Here is a 23,453-nt window from a genome sequence, read left to right on the forward strand (position 1 = left end):
GTGTATTCGTATTTGTTATATGAAACAATTTATTCCATATTAGCAGTGTGTTGTTTATTTTAGCATAATATTTTAATATCATGAAGATATTTAGAAATGGAATTCTTACAAATCTGTCTTACTGATGTTAAAAAAATGCTGTCTTATGAAGTGTTATATATAGCATTGGTGTGTTCTGAAACAGCAGTCAAACATAAACCTTTGTGATTTCTTATATACTGAAAATTGTAGAAAACTGCCTCAACAGCACATAGGTTATCAAGTAGATATATATATATATATAAAAATTGGGTCAAGTTATAAACTGTTGCAAAAGTAGCACTTAGCAAGTTTATAAGTACGTTCTTACCACTCTGCATCAGTTGGGTTCTGCACGGATTGTGCAGCCAAAATTGCCTCGGAGATCTGTGAAATCTGGTTCACTAAAAGCAGCATCTGACCTATAAAACCTACTGATTAAGCCAGTTTATTGCAGGGGTGAATATTTACACACTGATTTACACGTCTAGGAAGAACACTGAACTAACCTCAAACTAAGGATAGTAGTATAGCCCTGCAATTCTGGTAGAAAAGATGGATCTTAAAAGAGGCTGTATAATTCCTCTGATTATTTTGCAGTTGCCTCCAACAAGAATACTGCTTCCTTGTGTACGAGAACTGGATGTTGAGAGCAAGTCAGTTCACAGCTCCCAGGACTGCAGCAAGGTGTTTCATTAGCCAAAAAAAAATTTAACCCTAGCCTAATTAGTAGACTTCATAATTTATTGTTTCATCATCTGGTACAGCTCAGCATCCATTGGATTTCTAGACGACATGAAGTGTGGAAACCTGTCATGACAGAAAAAAAACCAGAGAGGCTTGTAGGAAACAATGGTTGTCTTGTGGGAAGAGTTTAAATATATGCAGCTGATCTCATGGGAACTGCTGTAGTCTATTCACCCTGTGTGAAAATGATGCTCTTTCAATATAATCTTTAATCCTTTTCTTTCACTGAAAATGTGAGAACTTTATTTAAAAGTTTTGAAAGAGTGCTCTATTTTAGTGAGTAAATGCTTTTCAAACATAAAAATAAATCAAATTATTAGTGTAACATGGAGGGGAAAAGTTCTCTGAAATATCTTGCAATATTCTGTCCATAAATTGCATATGTGAATGTTCTTGGGAAAGTTTCAGACTGAAAATAATCAGGAAACATATCCATGCTTTCTTTTTTTCCTGGATGGGCGCATGTGGGGAAGGAAGTATCCAGCAGTCTTGGAGAAATTACAAACTTCTGTAACTGTTTGAGACATACTTTTTCTAATTCCACAAAACAGATTTTTCCTGTGAGATGGGGAGAAGGATTTCAAGAGGAGGGAATCCTATCATATGCACAGAATTAAAGTTTGCTTTGAAGATGATTCTAATCTTCCTCCTATTCATGGAAAAGTAAAATAAAACTAAATATGCAGTTGTTGAAAACATTTGTCCCCACCCCCAGAGAGAATGGAAATCTAAACCTCACTTTGTTCAATCCATGCATATGTGAATAACATCACAAACTCCCACAGGGTTTAGTAGAGCTGCTGTCCTATTTGTTTTTTATAGGACCATGTCCTAAATATTAAACCCTGTTTGGTGAAATACACAGTTGTATTCCTGGAGGTATCATGCGGCATATATTTTATAGTCTGCACACAGAGTGCTGAAAAGGCAAAGTGTTACTAATACTATTTTACTTTTGCTTTCCTACAGCATCTTTCATCCAAGGCATCCAAGGCACTTCATACAGTCCAGTGTATTAAGCATGGCAACATGTCTGCAAGGTAAGGAAATTGATTTTTTTTTTTCTTTTCCTTTTTATAGATAGTCAAAGCATTGGGCTGTGATTTGCCCAAGATTGCCATGGTAAAGCAAGACCTCTGGCCTCCCAGTCCTTTAACACAAGTCTCTCCACTTAAGGGGAATTCTCAGATCACCTTCCTCTCCTGTGTAATTTACTTGACACTTAAATCTAAGTAACTTTTTTTTGAACTGGGTGTTCAGTTTATACCTTTTAGATGCCTTTGTTTAATATTTCAGAAAATGAACAAAGAGCTTTGTCACCTGTGGTAGCTTGGTCCCTCAGTACAGAACAAGAAACAGCTGGAAGTGCTCCAGCTGGGAGCTGTGCTGCAGCATTTGAGGAGAACCATGCATGGTGCCCATGGCAAACTGAGTGTTACAGAGGAGAATGGGGTTTGGGAAGTGCTGAATGAATCGAGTAATGTGACCAGGTCCCACTTGGGAGCCCTGGCTCTGGGCTGGGTTTGGAGTATCATCTGTCCTTGGCGCGGCTCCAGCAAGGTGATGGTTTGTACTCACAGCCAGTTGTCTCTTGATGTACGCAGCTGCAACTGGCTGGTGGCTTTGAGAGCCTGCAGGGACTATCCCTGATGGTGGTGGGTTATGGATTTTGCTGCAGGGGTGAGTTGGCTCAGGACTTAATACTGTGCATGCTTAACCTCCTTCTGAAGTGCAATATTCTGTAAGTTCACGTACAAGATTGGTTCAACAGTATAGGAAGGTTTTAATTGCCTCTTGCTTTGCAGGGAGCAAACTAGAAGATACTGTGAGGTTCACTTAACATGAACTCTAGGTGGCCTGCGTTTCCTAAAATTCCTTAAATATAGTGAGGGTTTTCTCGATTTACGTTGCTTAGCACGGAATTAGATTAACAATATCATTGCACAGTTCTTTGAAGGTTGCATTTTAGTATTCAGTGGGGTAGCACCATCTGGTAAAATCAAGCAACCATACTCTCATTTCAAGTCTTTTAAAAGTTAAGGAAATTGTTCTAATTTCTTGTAGAATTTCCTGCACTGTAAATTTAAAAATTTTTACCCTCTCCCCTTCCTCTTTGATTTAAAAGATTTTTTTTTTTTTGTCCTTCTAATGCCATTCTGCAGAATCTGAGTTCCTGATAAAACTGTAAGACTCAGTCTTTCAGCTCAAAGTTCAATTGGCTTTTGGATGCCCTTAGGTCCAACTGCCCTTTTACATGGAATTTTTATTGTTAATCTTCTATTATTGGGGGAATTATTTTGCAAACAGACCAATTCAATTGCTTCAAGCTCTGAAACCTGTCAGGCTAGCTTTTATTCTGATTGTTTCTGATAAGGAGCTTTAGTAAGAATGCTGTGCCTCCAGCAAGCTGAGAGACTCACCTTGGAGGGGAACAGCTTCAAGGTCCCAGGGAACGTATGGCTCTTTCAGCTTGTCATGAAAAGGGAAACTAGGTGTTGAAAATCAGAATCAAAACTTTGAATTAGATGTGGGGCTGCACCGTGAACCAGTGGAAATGGCCTGTGTTATAAGCTGAGTCTTTTTTTCCCCTGCATCATGATGACTTGAAGTCCGTTACAAGAGCTGGAGTCGCTGCTTTGTTTCCCACGTTTTAACCATAGGAAGGTATGGATCCCTGCTGCGAACCCCCACAGACACTCTGCCGATGGGGAGCCATGCAGGATGTACAAACTTTGGCAAGACCCTTTGCCTCTTTTCCATTGCTTGTGTACATGGGACACAAATACGTCTGATCTGTCTCAGATGCTGATCTGACAGATACAGTTATCTCTATCCTATCTGAATGAGAAGATACTGATAGGTGATGTGGAGTCAAGCTGAGGAGACATCTTGGGAACCATACTCTGAAGCAATTTTGTCATCCAACCTGACCCTTTTTAAAAAAGAAATTAAAAAAAAAAAAAGGCAACATTTTGGAAGACACCTGTATTACACTTTTCCTTTTCCTCAGTGCCAGCTACCTATTAGTAGGAAACAGTACAATCTTGTAGTGAGCAAGGAGATGCTTAAAGGACAATTGTCTCCTTTTAAGACCTATGCAAGAAAAGTATTTTCAGCACTGTTACATAATTTAATAATTTATAATAATAAATAAGTATTAAGAAGATTTGCTATAATTCCATTTCAAGGAGCTTAGAGTAAGTAGATGTTTTTCTGTATTGTCCTTAGTGTTGTCTATAAAACTTACATTAAAAAGTGTCTTTTCATTGGATAGAGAACAGGGCCTTTCTGAGAAACTCTTCTTCTGCAGAAGCACATCGAGTAGAGTATTGTTTGCAAAAGGCCAAGAAAGGGCTGCTGTGTTTCAGTGCATCTGATCAAAGGGAGGGTTCAAATGGATCTTCGTTCCTAGAGCATTTTTCTAAATGTTGTGTGTGGATTTTGTTGTGCTACTTACGAGAGTAATGTTAAAAGCCAAAGCAAACTTCAGACCCTCTTTTGTATTCATGTAAAGTGTTCCAGAATGATAGCATTTATTCCTTTGGACAGAAGATATCTTCTGCAGCAAGTTTGTTCTCTTGTTCTTTTTCTTTCAAACAGTGTGAGCTTACCGAGTTTTGGTGTGGTTTTGGTTTTTTTTACCTTCTTCCCAGGGAAGGATAGCTTTCCACTAACACAGAGAGTTCTGTTTTCTCTATTACAAACAACTGCCCTCAAGTGGAGTAGGCTTTGTATTTTGTCCTAGAAACAGAGCGTTTCATTCAGAGATAAGGCCTCTCTGCATTTAGGTTTCTTTAGTCACCTGACAGAGCCATTGGTAACTTTTAGGCTGCTTTAGTCTGCATTCCTGAAATGCCTTACTCCTGGCACTGCAATTAACAGCTTCAGGTTCACTGCTTGCCACCCGATTCCCCAGCTTTCCACTTGCCCTCGGATGCTGCCTGGGGTAGCAGGAGAGCAAACCAAACGGTCAGGCTTTGTGTCCAAGAACACAAGCTTTGCACCTGTAACCATCATTGAGGATGTCGTTGTGGAATCGTGAACAGGTAAAAATCAGTTTGTGTCTGCAGCTTTTTGAACTTTAATTTTTGAATTTGAGAATTGCCGAGTATGTGCATGATGGGCCCAATTTCCTCCGTACTTACACCATAACCTTCATTTTGGTGACTGGTGATTTATGCCATAGCAATTGTCAGGAGGATCTAGCCTGCTGTGCTTCAGGGTTTGCAATCTTATTAGCTCTTTTCTGCTTCACTCTTGTTGGAAATAATCAAACTAGAAGTCCTGTGTAATGGTATTGATAGATTTGGGAAAATTAAAAAACCCTTACAATCGGGCTTATGGCAGATCAAATGCAAGGTGCTGTCTATGCTATTAAAACAGAGATTGTTTCATTGAATTATTTCCAGAAGGTTCTCAGTGTTTTGCGTTGGTTTTGCCCCTTATTTGACATTTTGCATTTTTTTTCCTGAAAAATAGCATAAAATAGAGTAACAGGGATTAAGGATACTCTGTATCTCAAATAATAATTATAACTGATCTAGTTTGTGACAATGTAGTACTTTGTTCATCAACTCACGGGAAGAACCTAGAGGAGTTGGCTGTGAATCCACATGGGCCATCTGGAAGACAGGCTTGGTAGATCTCTTCCTACCCTCAAAATCAGTAAATAATCTTTGAGATGAATAAATGAAGACAGAGGGAAGGTTTTCCTTTGTGACATAACGTTTGTGTTTTAATACATGTTCTCATGTCAAGCTACGCCTGGGTTAGATACACATCTGCACGGAGCTCCCTGCAGACTGCCACGTGCTCCGGGGGCCAGGCAGCAGCAGGCAGGAGCTCTCTGCCTGCCCCACTTGGCACGTGCCATCGGGGCGACCGTGGCTGTACACTGCTATAGCAGGTTCATCTAATGCAAGCCTGCGTGGAAAATGTGGTGACGTCCGAGTCCTTAATTTGTCACGCTTGCCCAGCCTCTTCATCACTCTGTCCAGATTATGAATAGACTATTTTTCATAAGATTCCTTTTTCTCCTATATTTTGCTTCAGCTAATATATGTCAAATCTCAGACATTTCTCTTTCCTCTATATAGAGCTACAGGGGAATTTTACTCATTGGAAACACAGACTAGGTCATTTAAGTGATGTGCACAAACAAAGGCAGACTGATCCAGCTCTAGCAATTGCTTTTCCAGTGCGTAACATTTGAAGATAACTCACTCTTGAATAAATGAGTATCATATTTAGTGTATGCCTTCCTTAATGTCATAATTTTGTCAGCTAGATAGTCATGTATCTGTTGTATTCCTGCAAAGACAGCCACTAGTGGCTAAGCTGAAACTTTGTTTAGATTGTTGCATACCTAAATGTAAAGGAGATACGTATATACATGTATATTATATGTGTGTCCTTTACATTTAGGTATGTTTACTTCAATTCAGGAAGAAATTTTGATTCACAAAACAGCAACTAACAACAGCCTACTTCGTAGTTTCTCTGAATGATGCTGTGTTTATCTCCACATGCTTCATTATGGAGAAAATATTGATGATGTGGAAGATGTTGTTGTTGAAGGAGTGAGAATGATCACTCGCATACTAAAAGATGGCTAACACAGATGCAGTTAAAGTTAAAGGGAGCTTGAGGTGACTGTTGAGCAGAACTTGTTCAGGGTGAGGTCAAGCTGTGCAGCAGCTTCCCAGGTCACAGAGGCATTCGTATTTGTAACCTCTCCTTTCATGTGCATCTGAGCTTAATCAGGGCCATGCGCTATGTGTCTTTGTGTCCCCTTTGGCTGGCAGAAGCTCAGTGTGCTTCTGGTCAGCGTGGCTGCTATGAGGGCTGGTGAATGCCCTCTGTGTGGTTGACCCCTTTCTCAGTAGGGTCTTGAACAGCAGGCTCTCCCACCACTCCGCTTCCCTTGCAGCTCTGCCTGAAGTGCTAGCAACCCATGGAAGATCCTGCAGTTAGAGGTGCTCTTTGGGGCTGAAAAATTGTGGCTTGCTGGGTTTCTTTGTCATTGTGAATAGTGTTGGTGGGAAAGGATGGAAGAAGTGCAGTACAATCAGGAGCTGAGGGAGGAGGGACTGCCCTTGTCCTGTTCCTACTGGTAGGGCCATCATGGAGACCCTTGGAAGACTCAAGGACAGATATTTTCTGCCTGCATGCATTTGTACGTCCTTGGTGAAGTCCAAGGAGGTTGTCCAAGCCCCATGGGATGTTCTGGGCCTGAAGGACCCTGTGGTGTTGGTCCCTTCCTCATGTGTACTGAGGTTGGCCATGAAGACCCTCACTTCAGAGGTGCATGAGCAGAGGGACCCATAGCACAAGGCAAGTCCTGGCAGTCTTGGAATAACAAATAGCACTTCTGAAATGTGGAAAAAAACAAACTGCTCCTATAGTTAAGGCAAATGTCTCCTCTGCAGATGCTTTAAACACCAGAGTTTTGGGGCACAAGTGTAGGATTGTTCTCTTTCATGAGTCTATGCGTGGTGCCGAGCCCAACCCCACTTGGCTCGGCTTCTGTTAAATTCCCCAGCCAAGGAGAAGTGCATAGTTTCAGCTCAGCCAAGTGTTTGTTTTACATGAGTTGAAAAGACTGCAGGGACCATTTTGGCAACAAAACTGACTGTTTTTCTAAACAAAAATCATTATCTTCTCAATCTTGCTAATTTCTGGAGTCAAGACACAACAACCCAGAAAACAAATGAAGCAGCTTCACCTGCCTCCTCTAGCTCTGCTCTGCTCCTGACCACAGAAAGGTGGTTTGTAATCCTTATCAGTTAGTCCAGTCACCATCCTGCTCAGCTGCTATTCATTGAAAGGACAAAAACTTGTTCTTACTTATTAAAAGTTATGTATTGTTTAGTTAATTTTAAGCTATTTAGTGTTTGAGGGCAAAAGATCCTTCAACATGCAGTTCATGGTACGTGCTTAAGGATGTCCCTGGATCAGGGGATACTGTATGCTGCTTACATACACCATTTAAAAATCTTAGCTAAACTGGAATATGACAGTCAATGTGTCTGCTGATTTCCCCTCTCCTTTTTTTTTTCTTTTTTTTTCCTTTTAGATTGGGGTCAAGGAAGTCTTGAAACATGCCCCAGATTTAGTCTTCCTATTAAATTGATCACTAGTTCACAGGACTGTTTCCATTCTGTCCTCATCTGAGTCATTCATGCACACGGTGCATGCAGAGGTCTGGCTGAGTGGCAGCGAATGCAGCCATGCATCATCTGTTTGGGCTGGTTTTGGCACAAAAGGACCTATCACGTGCAGGGGATCTTTTCTCCTTAGAGGATGCTGAAATCGAAGGAAGCCTCTCAGAAGCTCTTGAACAAATAAGAATAATTAGTTCATCTGTGGTAAGTGAAACACTGTCCTTAATAATTTTTCATGAGATTAAATGTATTGTATAAATAAAATATTAAAGATGGGGACATACACAACTTCAGTTTCTAAAAAGAATGTCGAGCAAAGTGTAAGATTTAAAAATGTGGTAACCAAATCCAGTTCCCACTAGCTGGATTTCCTTTAAAGGTATTTCACGTTCATCTTTATCATAATTTTTATTAAATAGTTATTTAAGGCATATTAAAGATTAACAGAAGGTTACAGGTACATTGTATGTATAGCGTGTATTCTGTTTGCAGCAGAAAGTGTTCTCAATGATGGTAGGCTCGTGGATTTTGGTAAACTCTTTAGAAGTGCTGTCCAAAAAAAAAAGTTCTTTATCCTTCCTTCTTCCAGTCTGCTGAAGGGAATGGAAAATCTTTTTTGAGCTTTAAGATATTCAATTAGCAACACGTACATGTTCTCACAACTGCACTTTTCTGGCACTTCATATAGCAAGCGATTTTAGCAATCAGTTTTGGCAATGTGCAAACCTCTGACTCTCAGAGCATTGATCATGGCATTGCCGGTTGCAACAAGAACTGACTCATCCATCAGGACAGCCACTGTACACTGGCTCTTCTCTTTGGTCATTTCTTTGACAGCAATTACATCTGCAGTCTTTCAGAACATTAATCAAGTTATTTTGGCCATTATCTCTGCTGTTTGTGATGTACTTCGACTCACCTAACTGCAGATTATTAGGAATTTTATACAAATTCCCCCTAATATACTTTTTGAGAGATAATGCCTGAATTTGCTACAAAATGTTTTTACGAACACACCAGTCTGCATTAATTAAGCAGCTAAAGCATCCTGCAGGGCCATCCCCTACCTCTGAGCTGCGATTCCCACAGGAGGGCTCTGGAGATCGGGGAGCTGCTCCAGCGCTGCCCTGTTCCTGCTGTCTGAGCAGTCTGAATTTGACATACGTTTTTCCCCAAATGTGAGGAGTTTCACAGCAGTGCGGACAGGACTGCTCTGCTCTCCGTGTCCGTGCACAGCCAGCGACCGCGACTCTCGCCAGGGGTTTGCTCTTGTGCCGTCCCAGCCAGCGGCTGTTAACTTGTTCACCTCTTTATCAGTAGGTAATCTTATACAAAAGAAAAAGTGTGTTTTCTTTTTTTAATAAGTGCATGGATTTTTCTGTCATGCCAAGCAAAGCTTGTAGAGGGCTAGCTGTGAACAAAGGCAGGGAATTGCTTTGAGACAGACCCAAACGTCGTGGCTTCTGCCTGTGACACACTGTCATACCACACCGCAGCGCAGAGCCCCCAGAGCTAACTCTAGAGCTGCGCTTCCACAAGCTAGTGCTGAACTTGTCTCCAGCCTTTTAAGAATTGCCATGCTTTATCTAGCAAAAACAATGACTTTTAATTAATACTTCAGTCTGTCTTATATCTTCATTACTTTTTAGGGTGAAATAGCATAGGTTAGACCAAGGGACGGTGATTGTGTATTCTGGGTCTTTTAAGTTAGACGAAGCGCTGCCATTTCATATTCACGTGACATCTGTGTCAGTGATTACAGGGGATTACAGGATTTTGTGATAAAGCCTATTTAATTAACTTTTATTCATATTACATTGATACTAATTGAGACTAACTGTGTTTACATCAGGGACTCAACATGATGTGAAATATTTGGGACCCTGCATTTGGCTATATATATTGTGGATATATAAATTCCAGTTTCAGTTTTAGGACAGTTACGGGAGAAGAGGCCTGTGCGAGTGGTTCTAAGGTGTGCGGCTGCAATCCCTGGTCAAGAAGGCCATGCTTCAAGACAGACTACTAAAAATCATTTGATAACACAATCCATACCTTTACAATAACGAGAATTAAGATCTAAAATGGTGAATTGTCTATGGGATGACTAATTTCTGTGTTTAATAACACTAAATGTTCATCATAAAGGTGGAAGTGAGAAAATGGACACTGGACAGTTACAAAAACTTCCTGTCTTCAGGCTAATTTTTTGGGGTCCTTGAAAAGGATGGGAATTCATTGGCAATTGTCGTTTCATTTGAACCAGGACTACCAGACTAATGACAACGACCAGGCTGTGGTGGAAATCTGCGTCACTCGCATCACCACTGCCATCAGGGAGACAGCGTCCATAGAAAAGCACGGGAAAGCCCTCGTGGCTCTCTGGGAGTCATGTCTGGAACACAACCTGAAACCTTCTGGAAAAGATGAGGACACACCACATGGAAAAATTGCATCCGATATCATGAGCTGTATCTTGCAGGTAAGACTGGTTGAAAGCGAGGGAGTGTAATGCATTCATTGGCTATTCAGTTTTATCTTTTAAAATGCAGTTGTACTTTATGTTTTCTGAGGGTTCATGGGAGTCTCTGCATTTCTTTAAAACCAAGAATATGACCCCAATTGTCAATGTGTATTGTTAAATGCATATGGCATCTGTTGCAGTGAGTCAAAAGTTTTGGCAGCTTCCTTATCTTTAGAAGTGTCTTGGCTGTTTAGTGCCAGATTTCATTATCTTAATGCTCCATTAATTTTAAGTATTTGCATTTCATGTAAGTATTAAAATGGAAGACATAGGACTACCATTTTCTGTGGTTACAGAAAGATTCATTTGAAAGCATTTAATATCAGGGAAGAGGTTATTCTTTTGAATCATTCTGGAAGGCAGCAAAATGCCAAAGAGTTTAATGACATGAAATTTAGGTCATTAGATATGCTGTAAGTAAGGAGGATCTCCCTTAACATTTTGATTCTAAAAGCTGAGTCCAGATACAACACAGAAAACTGAACTAAAATCTGATTGCTACTACTCTAAATAGAGGACTAGAAAGAAGTTATGCTCTGGCCAGGAGTGTCAGAATAATTTCTTAGAATATTTTACTAAATGTTAGAGGCAGCAGCAACAAGACTGGAAAAAGTATTTAGGTCCCAAAAACATTTGCTAGAAGAACAGCTGAAATTGGGTCCTATTTGAACTCAGTAGTCTATGACCTATCGCTCCCTGTGAACGCAAGACTAAAAAGAAGACATCTTAGTATATAGCAGCCTTTTGGAGATAGGAATGGGCTATTCCAAGGCTTTCTAAGAAAGTAAGCTGAGGATGAAAAGCCATTTAAAGGGGGGAAAGGGGGAATCTGGTATTAAATCAGGGTGAGTTTGGGGTGGTTTTTTGGTTTTGTTGGTTTGTGGAGTTTGGTTGTGGGTTTTTTTGTTTGTTTTTTTGATTTTTTAGCCGGGACTGCAGGCAATATCACTTCTTGTTGGGAAAGCAATATAATACATTGGAGAGACCCATAGAGAAACCTCCGTGCACAGTTATCCAACTGCAAGCAGAAATCAAGGTTGTTTGCAGAGTTTCAGCTGTGGGTACAATTCATGGGGACCAGCTCCATGTCAGATGGAGAAACAGTTGCTATGAAGTGCCTTTCTATACAGACTACTCTGGGGTGGTGTTTGCAGTATGTCTGCTGTTTCATAGTTGCTTTCTTTACTTCTGCCTCTTAAATCAGATGGGGGGTGTGTTTTCTTACATTATAAAAATTCAAGCAATAGTGGCACAAGTATGTCACTGTCCCATCAAAGGTACTGCTTAGCCCCTTGTAGGATATATTGTTCCATAGACTTATTGAGATTCCTCATCTAGTTTCACTGAAAGTGTTTAAAGTCCAAAAGGAACAAAGAGTTTCAGAAAAAATAACATCAATGCTGAATTTGCTTCAATGAAGTTTTACTTTACAATGGTCAGTTCCGTTTACCTCTGGTCTGTCACTCTGAAGACACACAAAAAAATGTATTATAGCAAAATATTAAAAGAAGGAAAAAACTCCTTTTCTGAAGCACAGGTTCTTCTTGATTTTGGTTTGGGAAACACAGAAGTTTATTCTAGCCAGACATTTGTTCAACACTGTGGATGAGGCTTAGCAAGATTTCTTCTGCGCTGCGCTGGCATCCCTGAGCTGTGATCCATAAGCTGCACCCCAGCGCAGGGCACAGTAACGCATCCTATGAAGGTCAGTGGTATATCAGGGGGTTGCGTCCCCTCTGCTTTTCTCTGTGAATGACTGGCTTTGGTAGGGACCATGCTTTCTGATAGGCAACGCGTTCCTGGAGGTGTTGCCTCATCTCCCTTTCTGTCTTGTATCCCTGGAGGTGAGACAGTAACTGGATTTGGATACCGGTAGCAACACAGCTTAAACTTTCCAGATGAGAGACTGTACATTGTAAAATCATATTTTGTCTTTGCAGTACTTTAGAAATCATATTTCATGAGAATACTAAAGTATGCAATGGCTTGTCTAAGCTTTCAATTTGTGCTGTTGGCAACTGTATGCCTAAATCAAGCTAGCTCATATGCAAATGTTTTAGGGATTGCACTGTGTTGCAGATTACTTAAAGAAAGGAGTTCGTTGAAATGAAATGAGGAAGTTATGAAAGTACACTTACTGCTCCCTGAAACAGAGCTATTATCGGCAAGTTCCTTTGCATAAAAAAAGAAAGAAGGCATAAAATGAGTTTTTATACAAGACGTGAGGGATAGTTGAAGTAGTAATGAATATCTGACAGCTGGGTTGAATGTCTCAGCCTGTTTCTGTTGATACTAGCAGCAGGGAGGTCCCCTAGGTTAGCAAACATCACTGTATCATATTATTGAAATCTGTTTTTCATTGTCACCTTCACATTTTCGTAAGTGTGCATTCATGCCCTGATATTTATAATGGAACAAATGAAACCTTTCTCCTTCCATCTGAATTCAAACCTTTTCTTAACTAAGTATTTTATCTTTATTGTAGGAAAAAAAATAATTATTCTTTGGAATTTTCTTAGATCTTTTAAATCATAGTCCGAGGGCCAAACCTTATCTTCCTGTTCTTTCTGTGTGGAGTCCTAGAGCATAACTTGGAGGCAGAATTTGACTCCTACTCAGTAGTGCCTCTCAGCCAAATATAATAAGGCATTATGTTGATTTAAACATGCTGCTGCATAAAGCTCTATTCATTTTAAGGTCATATGGCAGTTGCCACGATGAGCTATCTTGACACCGAGGAGTTGCTGCAGTCCTTTCTTCCTTATGGGCCTGGCAGAAAGGGACTGTCCCAGAGCGGCTGCAGCACTCCAATCCTTGGCAGGTCTCTGTTGCAAGGAAAAATCCTCATAGCCGGTTAAACTTGGCTCTTTTGCATTGGTTGAGTGGCACAACGCAGCCTTAATTAGGGTCAGTCCTGCTCTCTGTGAGGCTAATGGCAAAGGCAGTTACTGCTGACAGAGGCAGAGCTGGCCTAGGAGGCAACGTAGCAGGGTATATGGAACAAGAGATTTGGTTTTTTTCTCAGGTCTAAATTTATTTTTTTCAGTGCTGCTCCAGAATGAACATGTGTTAAGTCTGGACTGCCTTTCTTTGCGCTATTTTGTCACTTTCTGAAACATCTGGGTTCCAGTGGTTGCCTGTGATTTCAGATGCTAATTAAATATAATCATATTGCAGGATTATTTTCAAAAACAATGATGTACTCCAGTTTCAAAGAGATGTTCAAAACTGAGTGAAGATGAGAGAAAAGCACTGATTAAGGAGGCTCCAGAAGGAATGTAGGTCCTCAGTTACACATAAACATATCCTACTAGTTTCAAGGGCAGTTATGTATGGGAACTTAGTGGGCAATAGAGGGGTATAGTCTGTGCACACAATTTCACATGTACAAATAGTTGCAGAAAACCTTTTCTGACCTTAATTTCAAAACTTAGTGTACTAAGTGTCACATGCTAGTCAAAACTAAAACTACATGTCAAATTCAAAACTAAGTGTACGTGCAGATACCCCTGAGATCACGGACGCTAGGTGCCATTTTGAGGACAAAAGTTAGCTGTCTTGAAAAATTTCAGTTGACCCCGATGTTCAGAGAAACTGCCTGGAGTTTAAGAAAGGAAATCTAAATTATTATTAGAAGAAAATTGATGATCAATACTAAAGCTATTATCCTGTGAGCAAGTCTCCCAGTACACTTACTCATGTGTACTCTTTTCCTCATTTGACCAGTTTGCCTTTGATTTAGTCCCAGTGGCTTAGCATGAGATCCTGTTCTGGGAATAGAGGAGCCCTTTCTTCATGTGGTCTCTGCCAGCACAAAGATAGGCCAAAACTCAGAGTAGTAACACACTTCGGTTTAGGTGAGGGAAGCTGTGACTTGTGCTGGGGAAGATTTACCCATGCTTGAAATTAAGCTTCCCTGAGCCTTGACTCTGTGCCTGCACATTGGGCTGCCCTGCTTGGGGCTGGATATCGGGGCAGGGCAGGGCAGGTCACTGCGATGCAGGAATGACAGGCAGCAATGAGTCTTTTACTGCAGGGAGCAATATTCACCAGTCAACAGCGTGAGTGACTGCTCTGAGATGTTTCCTATGCTTTGGGATGAAAATTACCTACTCTGTGTGGATGATGGATACAGCTTCTGCTGTCTTCTCTGAGAGCACCAAACACAAAATGTCTTGTTAGAAATGTTACAGCAGTTAACATTTAACTAGTGCACTTAATATCGTGTTTTCTCCTCTTGCAGAAGACAAAAATAGGTGCATTATTAGCATCTCCTGGTGCAGTACTTTTAAATTTCCTTACTCGCCCTTTCTTTGAAGTCTGCCTTCAGTGGTGTTACCAAAACATAACCTTTCTTGACACGTGTTTTGCTTTTTTTTCTCCTGTTGATTTTTGTTTTTCTACTCTGATCAGCATGAGACTTTAGTTTAACCATTTTTTTCAGCTGCTCATTTTGCAGTGTTTTTTCATGTTTTTACAGAATTACAATCGACCTCCAGTAATGGCCTTAGCTGTCCCAGTGGCGGTGAAATTTCTTCAGAGGGGCAATAAAGAACTGTGCAGAAACATGTCAAGTTATCTATCCTTGGCTGCAATCGCTAAAGCGGATCTGCTGGCTGATCACACAGACACCATTGTCAAAAGCGTCCTTCAAGGTAGGAACACACTGAGATTTTGGATGTAGTCCTTCAGCATGCCCACTGATTAGTTAGGCTGTATTGGGCTTATGTACAAACACGTTATATGTAAAAACATGTATGAGGCATGTATGTATAAAGCATACATAGGGACATATCTATAAACATGTGATAAAACATGTTAGACACAATCTAATAACAGACTATATCAAGGAAGACCTTTCAAGAATATGTGAATTTACTGAACCTTGTTGACTATGGAAGTTTCATTATAGATTGGACGACCCACAGGGCAGGAAATACATCTGTACTTGTTAGTATACCATACTAATGGACTTCAAATTATAAGCCATGATATGAGACACTAGTTACTGGGCTCTTATCCTTTTTATTTATGTCATTGGCAATACTCCAAAATATAAATGGGGATGAAATGAATCCCATTCTGTAGCAAAATAGTCAGATGTAAGATATAAAAGCTTTGTAGTGGTTCTTTAATTTTGCCTACTTTATTAACTTTACATAGAATACTGTTGCTAAACTCTGTACATTTTACTTTTGTGGTTTAAAAAGCCAAAAATGTTCATACCTCTACAAAAGGAAGTCCAATTTAGTTGAAGTAGTAAAGTTCACAGTATTTTTTGCAATACAGTGCTACTGCAGTAGTAAAGTCACTGTTTGCTTTTCTTCAAGTATGGGTAATAGCAATAAGTAGTAATAGCAGTAAGTAGCAATAGCTGTCTAATTATTCCGAGAACATTGTTATGAAGATGCTAAGCCCTCAAAATAAATGTGTGCATTCTGTATTTATTAAAAAATATAAATGGAGTGTAGTTATTTTTAGGCTTTTTATGGAGGGATAGCTAAGTTAGAAAGTAATTTTGTCGTTAAGATGTTACCGTAACAGTTTGCGTATTTCTGTCTGCTTTGTTTAAGGACAAATGTGTGATAAATATGATAAATATGTATGAGCTGTGTGATAATACTAACTGAGTAGAGTCCAAGAACAGAATATTGCTAACAACTTACAAAACCACGTGGATAATTCTTTTAAGACTTGTGACATTAGTATTTATGTGTTAACGTTGTGCATTACCACTTGTAATACAGTGCTATTAATAGAAAGAAATGAAGCGAAACAGGTTTTATGATATAGTCATAGGTTTAGGAAAAGTGATTAACACAAGTGATTAACACCCACAACTGACAGTTTCATTGTGACTGTTCCTGCTCGTTTTTGTGTATTTATGTTGTTCCACCAGCAGATGTTGCTGTGCACATCAGATTTGGAAATTCCAGACTGGAAGAGGGCACTCTGAATAGGCAAAGTGCTCTGTTTGGCATACCGGCTTAATTGCACTGTACATAATTTGTATTTCAGGCATGAAAAGGTTGCTTTGCAGCAGGCTAAGAACCGCGCTTAAAGACTGAGTGTTTGCTGAAGGGAGAAGGGAAGCAAGAGGATAAGCTGCTAAGGATGGATTTACAAAGCAGTGTGGAGACAAAGGGCCTTGTTCTGGTGCTGCACAGACGGGGCTCAGCCTAATGGCACCAGTGAGACTGATAGTAGACTTTGGCCCGTTGCCTGTGAGTGTTTTAGAGCTAACTGGATTTTTTGATTACTTGGGGCAACTGTTTGGCTGCATAATCAGTTTCTTATCTTATTAGCGAAAAAAAACTACTCTGTTCCAGTTAGTGTGAACTCAGCTTCTAAACATGCAAATGTCTGTACCGTGCCCGCAATGCTGACAGGCCCTGTGTTGACACCTTCCATCAGCATAAGGGATCAGGCAGATTTATTCCTGTTTCCAGGGAACAGCGGCAAAACTACCCTGCAGTCGTTGCTGTAATCTGAGAGTCCCACGGCTGCTCCACCTTCCAGAGGAGCTCAGGCAAGGGATGTGGATGTTGCATTCAGCAGAGGCTTGTTAGAGGGCAGAACTGGGCTCAGCAACGTACTCCAGGCACACGTCTTGTGCTTGCTCCTTCATTTCTACGTTTGCAGTGCAAAAGCAGGGTCACAGTGGCTTTTCCGTATTTGGAGCCCAAACTCCCCCAAAATACTATTTACTTGGTGGTTTACGAACAGACAAAGTAACTGTTGACAAAGAAAAATATAGTTAAGCTAGGAAGGAAAGAGAGAAGTGTGCTGATGGACATGACTTGTGGTGCTGGGCAGGAGGGGACTAGACTGTGGGAAAGCTTTGCTAGCCTACAGAGGTGATAAAGGAAGAGCAAAGCAATTGGAAAGAGGAGAGTTTTCCAGCTGAGTCAGTGAGAATGAAAGGACTGGCTTTGCATTTGGTCATCTGCCAAACCAGAACAGAGATAGGAAAAGGCTCCTTCCAAGACAAAGTATTTCAGGTATGAGATACAATAAGAAAAGTAGCCAGGAAGGACTTCTGGTAATTTTTTTGAGGATTTTGCTTTTTCTGCTGTGTTTCACAGACATTTGTTTTCATTTAATGGGGGGCACTGTATGGAAAGAGGATTTGAGAGCGGTTTTGCCCTTGCACAATGTTGGGACCTCAAGTCACCAACATAACTCTGAAGATCTGTTTTCTGGCTGACAGCAGATGAACGGAGGTAATATTTCATTGTTCTGTAGTTAAGGTTATTTGCAGATATTATTTAGTAAGGAATTTTTGTTGCGCTTACTACTAAGCATTTATAATTTAGATACACTTTTATTGCAGGGTAATAGGAGAAATTCCAGCAATCGGAGCAGTTATTTTTACCTTAAATAAAGTGTTGCCAAAACTTTGATGCAGATCATATAACTTTAGCTATGAAGCACAACCCCCTTGAATGGCATAGCAAAGTGGAAATTACCTTGTCATAGCTTTTTCTTACTACTTTTGTATGGTGGAAGGAAGGATCTGGTAGCTGTGTTATAGTCAGGAATAAGCACAGCAGCAACATGTCAAGAAACTTTTCACGGCGTGTTCTTAGGACATCTGTAGAGAATGAGAGGAGAAACGTGAATAGAGCAGAAGGGTGGGCTGCTCCTAGTGGAAATAAGAATTGCTTTGAATAAGACATTCTCCACGATAACTTGTTCAGAGGCTTCAACAGGTGGTGAATAATCATTCTTGTCATAAATGGTTACATATCCAGCAAATAACTATTTATCATTGTCTACTTCTGCTCTGTTTTCTACACGCAAATCACTACCAGTATCTTGGTTCTCTGCATCTGCTTCTTATGCACTGTATCCAGCCCTATGTTTTTACTGGATTTTGGATAAGCTTGCGAACGTGAGAGAAGAAAGCCGCTGCCATCAGTTCTGCCTTGTACAAACCTCCTGTTAGCATCAAACAAGTTGGTTACTTTGGATATCTAAATGTATGTTAAAACTGAGTATGTCCTTCTCGGATGGCCAGCATTATGCATGGGGTACAGATTGATTTTTATTTGGTGATATCTCAAAACCGATCCTTCCTTCAGCCTCCAGGCGCCATGCTAGCACAGCCTTAGGTCAATGCACGTGTGTCAGTATGTCAAAGCATCTCTTCTGTACAAGTGACCATGTCCACATGGGAGAACTCCTAGAGTGGCAGATCCTTGCACATGGCAGCAAAGAGGGATTGTTATCATGACAGGCCTTTAAAGCCGTCTCTGGTTAATGCTTGGATTTTGGTCCTCTGAGGGTCTCTGTATGAGATGTTGATATTTATCATAGAATACCAGGTTGGAAGGGACCTCAAGGATCATCTGGTCCAACCTTTCCTTTTCTATTAGCAGCTAAAACTGTGTGGTTCAAAACATGGAAAAATTCCCAATTGGTACTTACTTTCAGAGTTTCAGTTCATGAGAAACACGGAAAGTTTTAGTTTAGTAAAGTATCTTTATTTATAGAACAACTTTACAAAAATAATTTCAATAAAATTATTACAAAGTCAATTTACAATATAATACAGCTGCATTTTCTCAAAATGTAACATCAGATTATGATGGGGAATATTACTTTTCTATGTTAGGTCAGTCTGTGGCATAAATAATGCTTTAACCAAGGAGCTAGTTTTGTTATAGTCTACAAATTACTAACAACGATTAATAAACAACACATTTCTTGGCTTATGTCGTTCCTCTGTACAATTCACATTAGCACTAGAAAAACCAATGACTGGAGGAGCTGGGAAGATGCGCAGCCTTATGTCTGTTATGCAGAGACTGGTCAGCCGGATACCTGATGTGTTTGCTTCAGCAGTGATGCCAGGAGCACCATTCGGCTCCAAAATGTCCACAGTGGCACTTGTATACATCAGAAAACACTATGCTAGAGAGACAGCGGTCATCTGACCTTAGGAACAGCTTTTCCAATGTCACGCCTTGATGTGGTTTTTTTCAGCGTTTTGCCAAAACAGCAGGCAGAGATCAAATCCCATCTCCGCAGTACCTCACTTTGTAAACTTGCAATGCTAATCTTCCTTGGGAATTTGGGAGATGTGGGCTCCTACAGCTCTGTTTACTTGTACATATCGGCATTCAGCTCTTCATGAAATACATTCTCTGCTTCAGAAACTGCCTTACCAGAACTTAAGAAACATACTGGGCTCCCCCGTATGGCAAAACTTCTGTGACTCCCCACCCGATGATGTTGCCCCTAATACTGCACGCATCTTCTCCGCTCTGCGCTGCTATCTCTTTGGCACTGAGCACTCTGTCCCACATGTTAAAGCCAGTTAATTTTCCAGAGAAGGCTAAAGCTTCATCAAATCCACCTCCAACGCAGCAGCCATTCTTTTCTTGACCAATCTGCAAAATCCCTCCATCTGGAATGGTGTGAGCGTCGGCGATGTCCGAGGCGGTGGCTGCAAGCTCTCCCTTCACCCAGAGAGATGCAGATCCATTCTCTGAGCTCCAGGCGCCGCAGAGATGGATCCACTTCCCAGGAACAACTACATTTTTGACAGCTAACTTGTGCTGGTCACCACCAACAACAAGCACTGCAGACTCCCAGCTGAGATAAAGCTGGATTTCATATGGATTTAACTTGGTTCCATAGGAGAAGACAATAGTTTTGCGCAAAGCCTCAGTCACCTTGATCCAGATACAAGCAGTAAAGGAGTGAAGGGTCATTCCAGCAGTTGGGTGAACACTCCCAAATATCTTTTTCGAACGCATGGGGAATAGAATTGCTGTTTCACACCCTGAAAAAATTAGAAAGATTGTTAGGTAAATAAAAACTGATCTATTTGCACAGTTAGGACCCTTGACATATGCTCACTCCTGGGCTTCTCAAAGGGAGCTGAGAGCTCGGCTCACCCAGTGGGATGCAGGATGCTTTGAAGAAGCTGTCAAATCTGATGGACGAATTTGCCAAATATTATGGCAATGGGTCTAGGGGCTAATCAGGCTGCAGGAACAAGGCTTGGCTCTTCCCTTGCTGCGAAAGTAATGTATTGTATAGTCCTGTGTCATGCAAAGTGACCTTTAGGTTTAATGCTGCCTGTCTGCCCTGGTGCTTGCCTTGGGAAGTTGGGCTTCCCCAAGGGTCCGTGTGGGGCAGGTGCCTTCTGCTCTGATGTGCCTCTTAAGAGAGCTTCTCTTTTGCTGGGTCACCTAGAGAAATTAGCACTTTACATTAGGTAATTATGTCGGGTAGTCTTCTCTCTGTTTCATTTAAGTCTTACTTTAGCCTCCGTGTTCTTTTTCAGTATGGAGTGATGAAAACAGCAACGTTACGGTGAGGGGATGGGTTCAGTGATCTATCAAACGGCAGGTTTAGATACCGTGCCATTCCTGGGATAGTAGTATGAGACTGCTGCTGCGGCTGGAGAAACGGAGCCGCTGGGTAGTTGTGTCACGAGCAGTTATGTAGTGTCCTGCTGTTGTCCCGTGGATAACTGCGCAGCGGAGGACAAGGGGACAGGGGCTACTGAAAAGCAGGCACAGGGAGCACTGGCAGAAGCATGCTGAGATGTGTTTGTTTATTTATTTATCATAATGACTCCCTTTTCTGACCCTGCCTTTAGGGCTATTGGTCAGTAACTTTCACGTGCACTGGTTAAGATTGGGAAATGTATAAGACAACTGATATTTTTAAAATAGTTCATCTCTCATCTCCAATTAAGCAATAAGTTGAGAATAGAAATTAGATTATTAGCACTAACAGAAATTTATGAAACTTAGAAAAGTAACTGATGATCACTAAACCCAAGCCATTTTTGGTATTCTATGTACTGTTCCCTAGTCATATATAACTTAATATTCTAAGCAACATAGGGGAAAAAGTAGCCCCCTTCTACAATTAAGCTGGTTCATTTCCTGTTTAAACAAGCTAGAGGGTCTAAAATGTGTCTGGAAATTTCTGCTTCAGTGAATGAAGGACTCTTTGTGTCCTCCAGGATTGCGCTGCAGTGTTATTTCATAAACTGCTTCCTTTCAACTTTGAGCAGATTTTACATTTCTTCATTGGTCCTTTTGAGGAGGGGCAGGAGCAGCGAGCAACTGTTGGGGATACTCCTTAAAATGCTACTTAGGAACACTATTGTGAAAAAGCTTTTAATTAGCAAGCTTTCAGGCTTTATTATCAAGGCCTAAACAAAATTAAAACCAGCCTCACTGAAGAACAAAAAGTGTGATTAGAAAATCCCTCAAGAGTATGGCTGGCAGTAATTCAAGATGTGAGAAATTAAAGTCAGTTGCTAAAAATTCCCTTGGAAAAAAATTTCCAGAGAGAGACTCTGGAATTACTTAAAACGTATCTTTTAAATTAAAAAAATAAGAACATTTAATATAAACCCACGCAGGAACCAGTGGAAACAATCTGGATTTCCACTAATAAGACTGAGATCCTTAATGCCAGTCAAGTTTTTTTTACTCTCACCTAGTGCAGAGTAACGGACTGCGAGGCTGGCCGTGTTACAGGAGAGAGATAAAGAATGAGGTCATGCTTTCTGGAAGGCAAGATTCACGTGTTTGGGGAAAAAAGGAATATACTGTAAGATCTACTCCCAGTACACAAAGATTACTAAAGTGTTGCGATAAATAAAGGAGTAAAAGCAATTTACTTATAAAAGCTGAATCCATGTCCTGCATGAGAGGATAGATTCATGTTAGATTCTAAAATGCTTTGATAAAGCTATTGTTATATTGTGTTAGTACTGTAAGAGGCTTGTGTAAGTTGTTGCCTTTGCTTTAGCAGTTACAAGAAGTGCTCCTTCTTGCTCACCTGTGTAAGAGCTCACGCTGGTGGTGTTGCTAAGGGTTGCTGGCAAGGCTGGTGTAACTGCATCCCTAACTTCCTATTCACACACACCCGCGGGATTCTGCGAATGTAGATTTCTGTGAGGTTTTTAAGCTGCAGTAAGTTACTTTTGTGGAAAATATGGTCATTAAAGACAGGTCAACATTTAGAAGACACGCAGTGGTAACTATCTGGTAGGCAGAGTTACATTTAACACAGTTACATTGTGCACGTAGCAATTTTGCACCCGCGCTTTAAATAGATGGGGGTCTGCTCTGCCATGCCCAAGTTGCTGTAGCTGCTTTTTGGATCTCATATTACAGTGCACAGAAAAACTGACATGAAATTTGAGATATGAGCTCATCTTTCTATGGCCACCTTGCTTGCTGACCAATGCAAACATTTTGGAAGGGAAAAAAAAAACCCCAAACAATACCACAGTGTTACTAATTTTTCCATGCTCGAGGAAATATTCTGTCCTGACAGTTGCATGCAGTGAATGTGCCCTCCCTGTTGCGGGAAGCGTGCTTAGCTGGTTGGCATCAGCAGCGTGTCCTCAGATCTAGCTCTGCTCTTGGGCAGTTGGAGTTGGTGAGGAGACAACATTTAATTTAGGAAGAGGAAGGAGTGGGTACATGCATGAAGAGAACAGGAGAGAGCTCAGTGACTAGTGCGTATGCATAGGAGTTACCAGCTGGGAAGGTAAAAGGTGAGAGAACATAATTTGTATGTTTAAAATATGTTTGCTGCTCTCTGGCAACCGTTTTGATCTGGGAGAGCCTGCAGGAGGTGGGATCCTAGCTGGCTTTGCCCTGTGTAAGGGCTTTGATTAAACCCTTCTTTGATCCCACATTTGAAAAGCTCAGCGCCTCTTTTTTTGCGAACAGTTAATGGGTTTCCTCCCTGTACGTACAGACTGCTCAAAGCTGCTGTGCTGTTCATGAGATTGCTTTGGAGTCATATGCAGAGGAAGGTGCTTAAGAGGGGTGTTTGTAGGATGTCTGTTTGGACAGGCCCACCAAAGAGAGCTCTCCGGTAAAGCATAGCGCACGTGGACTTACCTGCTGGCAGTAAGTGCTGAGCTGCCCATTTCTGCGATGCCTTCAGTTCAGCTCTGGTTTGCTGTAGCTCTTTCCACAGAGAGTTCAAAATGAGGTTGTCTGCTCTGATGG

The 23,453-nt window shown here is 40.9% G+C and overlaps 2 protein-coding genes across 4 annotated transcripts in view; one reads left to right on the forward strand and one right to left on the reverse strand.

Annotated features, from left to right (window-relative positions):
- The first annotated feature begins 7,994 nt into the window (after positions 1 to 7,994).
- Positions 7,995 to 23,453, forward strand: part of VEPH1 (ventricular zone expressed PH domain-containing 1) — an 83,128-nt gene continuing 67,669 nt past the window's right edge. For both annotated transcript variants that reach the window (XM_009333935.1, XM_009333936.1), the window contains exons 1-3: positions 7,995 to 8,132; positions 10,195 to 10,410; positions 14,933 to 15,107. In XM_009333935.1, the coding sequence (XP_009332210.1) occupies positions 7,995 to 8,132; positions 10,195 to 10,410; positions 14,933 to 15,107 (529 nt within the window). The remainder of the gene's footprint in view (positions 8,133 to 10,194; positions 10,411 to 14,932; positions 15,108 to 23,453) is intronic.
- The window catches only part of PTX3 (pentraxin 3, long), a 4,824-nt gene continuing 999 nt past the window's right edge, over positions 19,629 to 23,453 (reverse strand). The window contains exons 3-4 of one of the 2 annotated variants that reach the window (XM_009333934.1): positions 23,343 to 23,444; positions 19,629 to 20,242 (exon numbers count right to left, since the gene is read on the reverse strand). In XM_009333934.1, the coding sequence (XP_009332209.1) occupies positions 19,629 to 20,242; positions 23,343 to 23,444 (716 nt within the window). Of the gene's footprint in view, positions 20,243 to 23,342 lie in introns of both variants that reach the window. The other variant, XM_009333933.1, reaches the window with a different exon arrangement.

This window comes from Pygoscelis adeliae, unplaced genomic scaffold, assembly GCF_000699105.1.
Source record: "Pygoscelis adeliae isolate BGI_AS28 unplaced genomic scaffold, ASM69910v1 Scaffold241, whole genome shotgun sequence".
NCBI classification, from domain to species: domain Eukaryota; kingdom Metazoa; phylum Chordata; class Aves; order Sphenisciformes; family Spheniscidae; genus Pygoscelis; species Pygoscelis adeliae.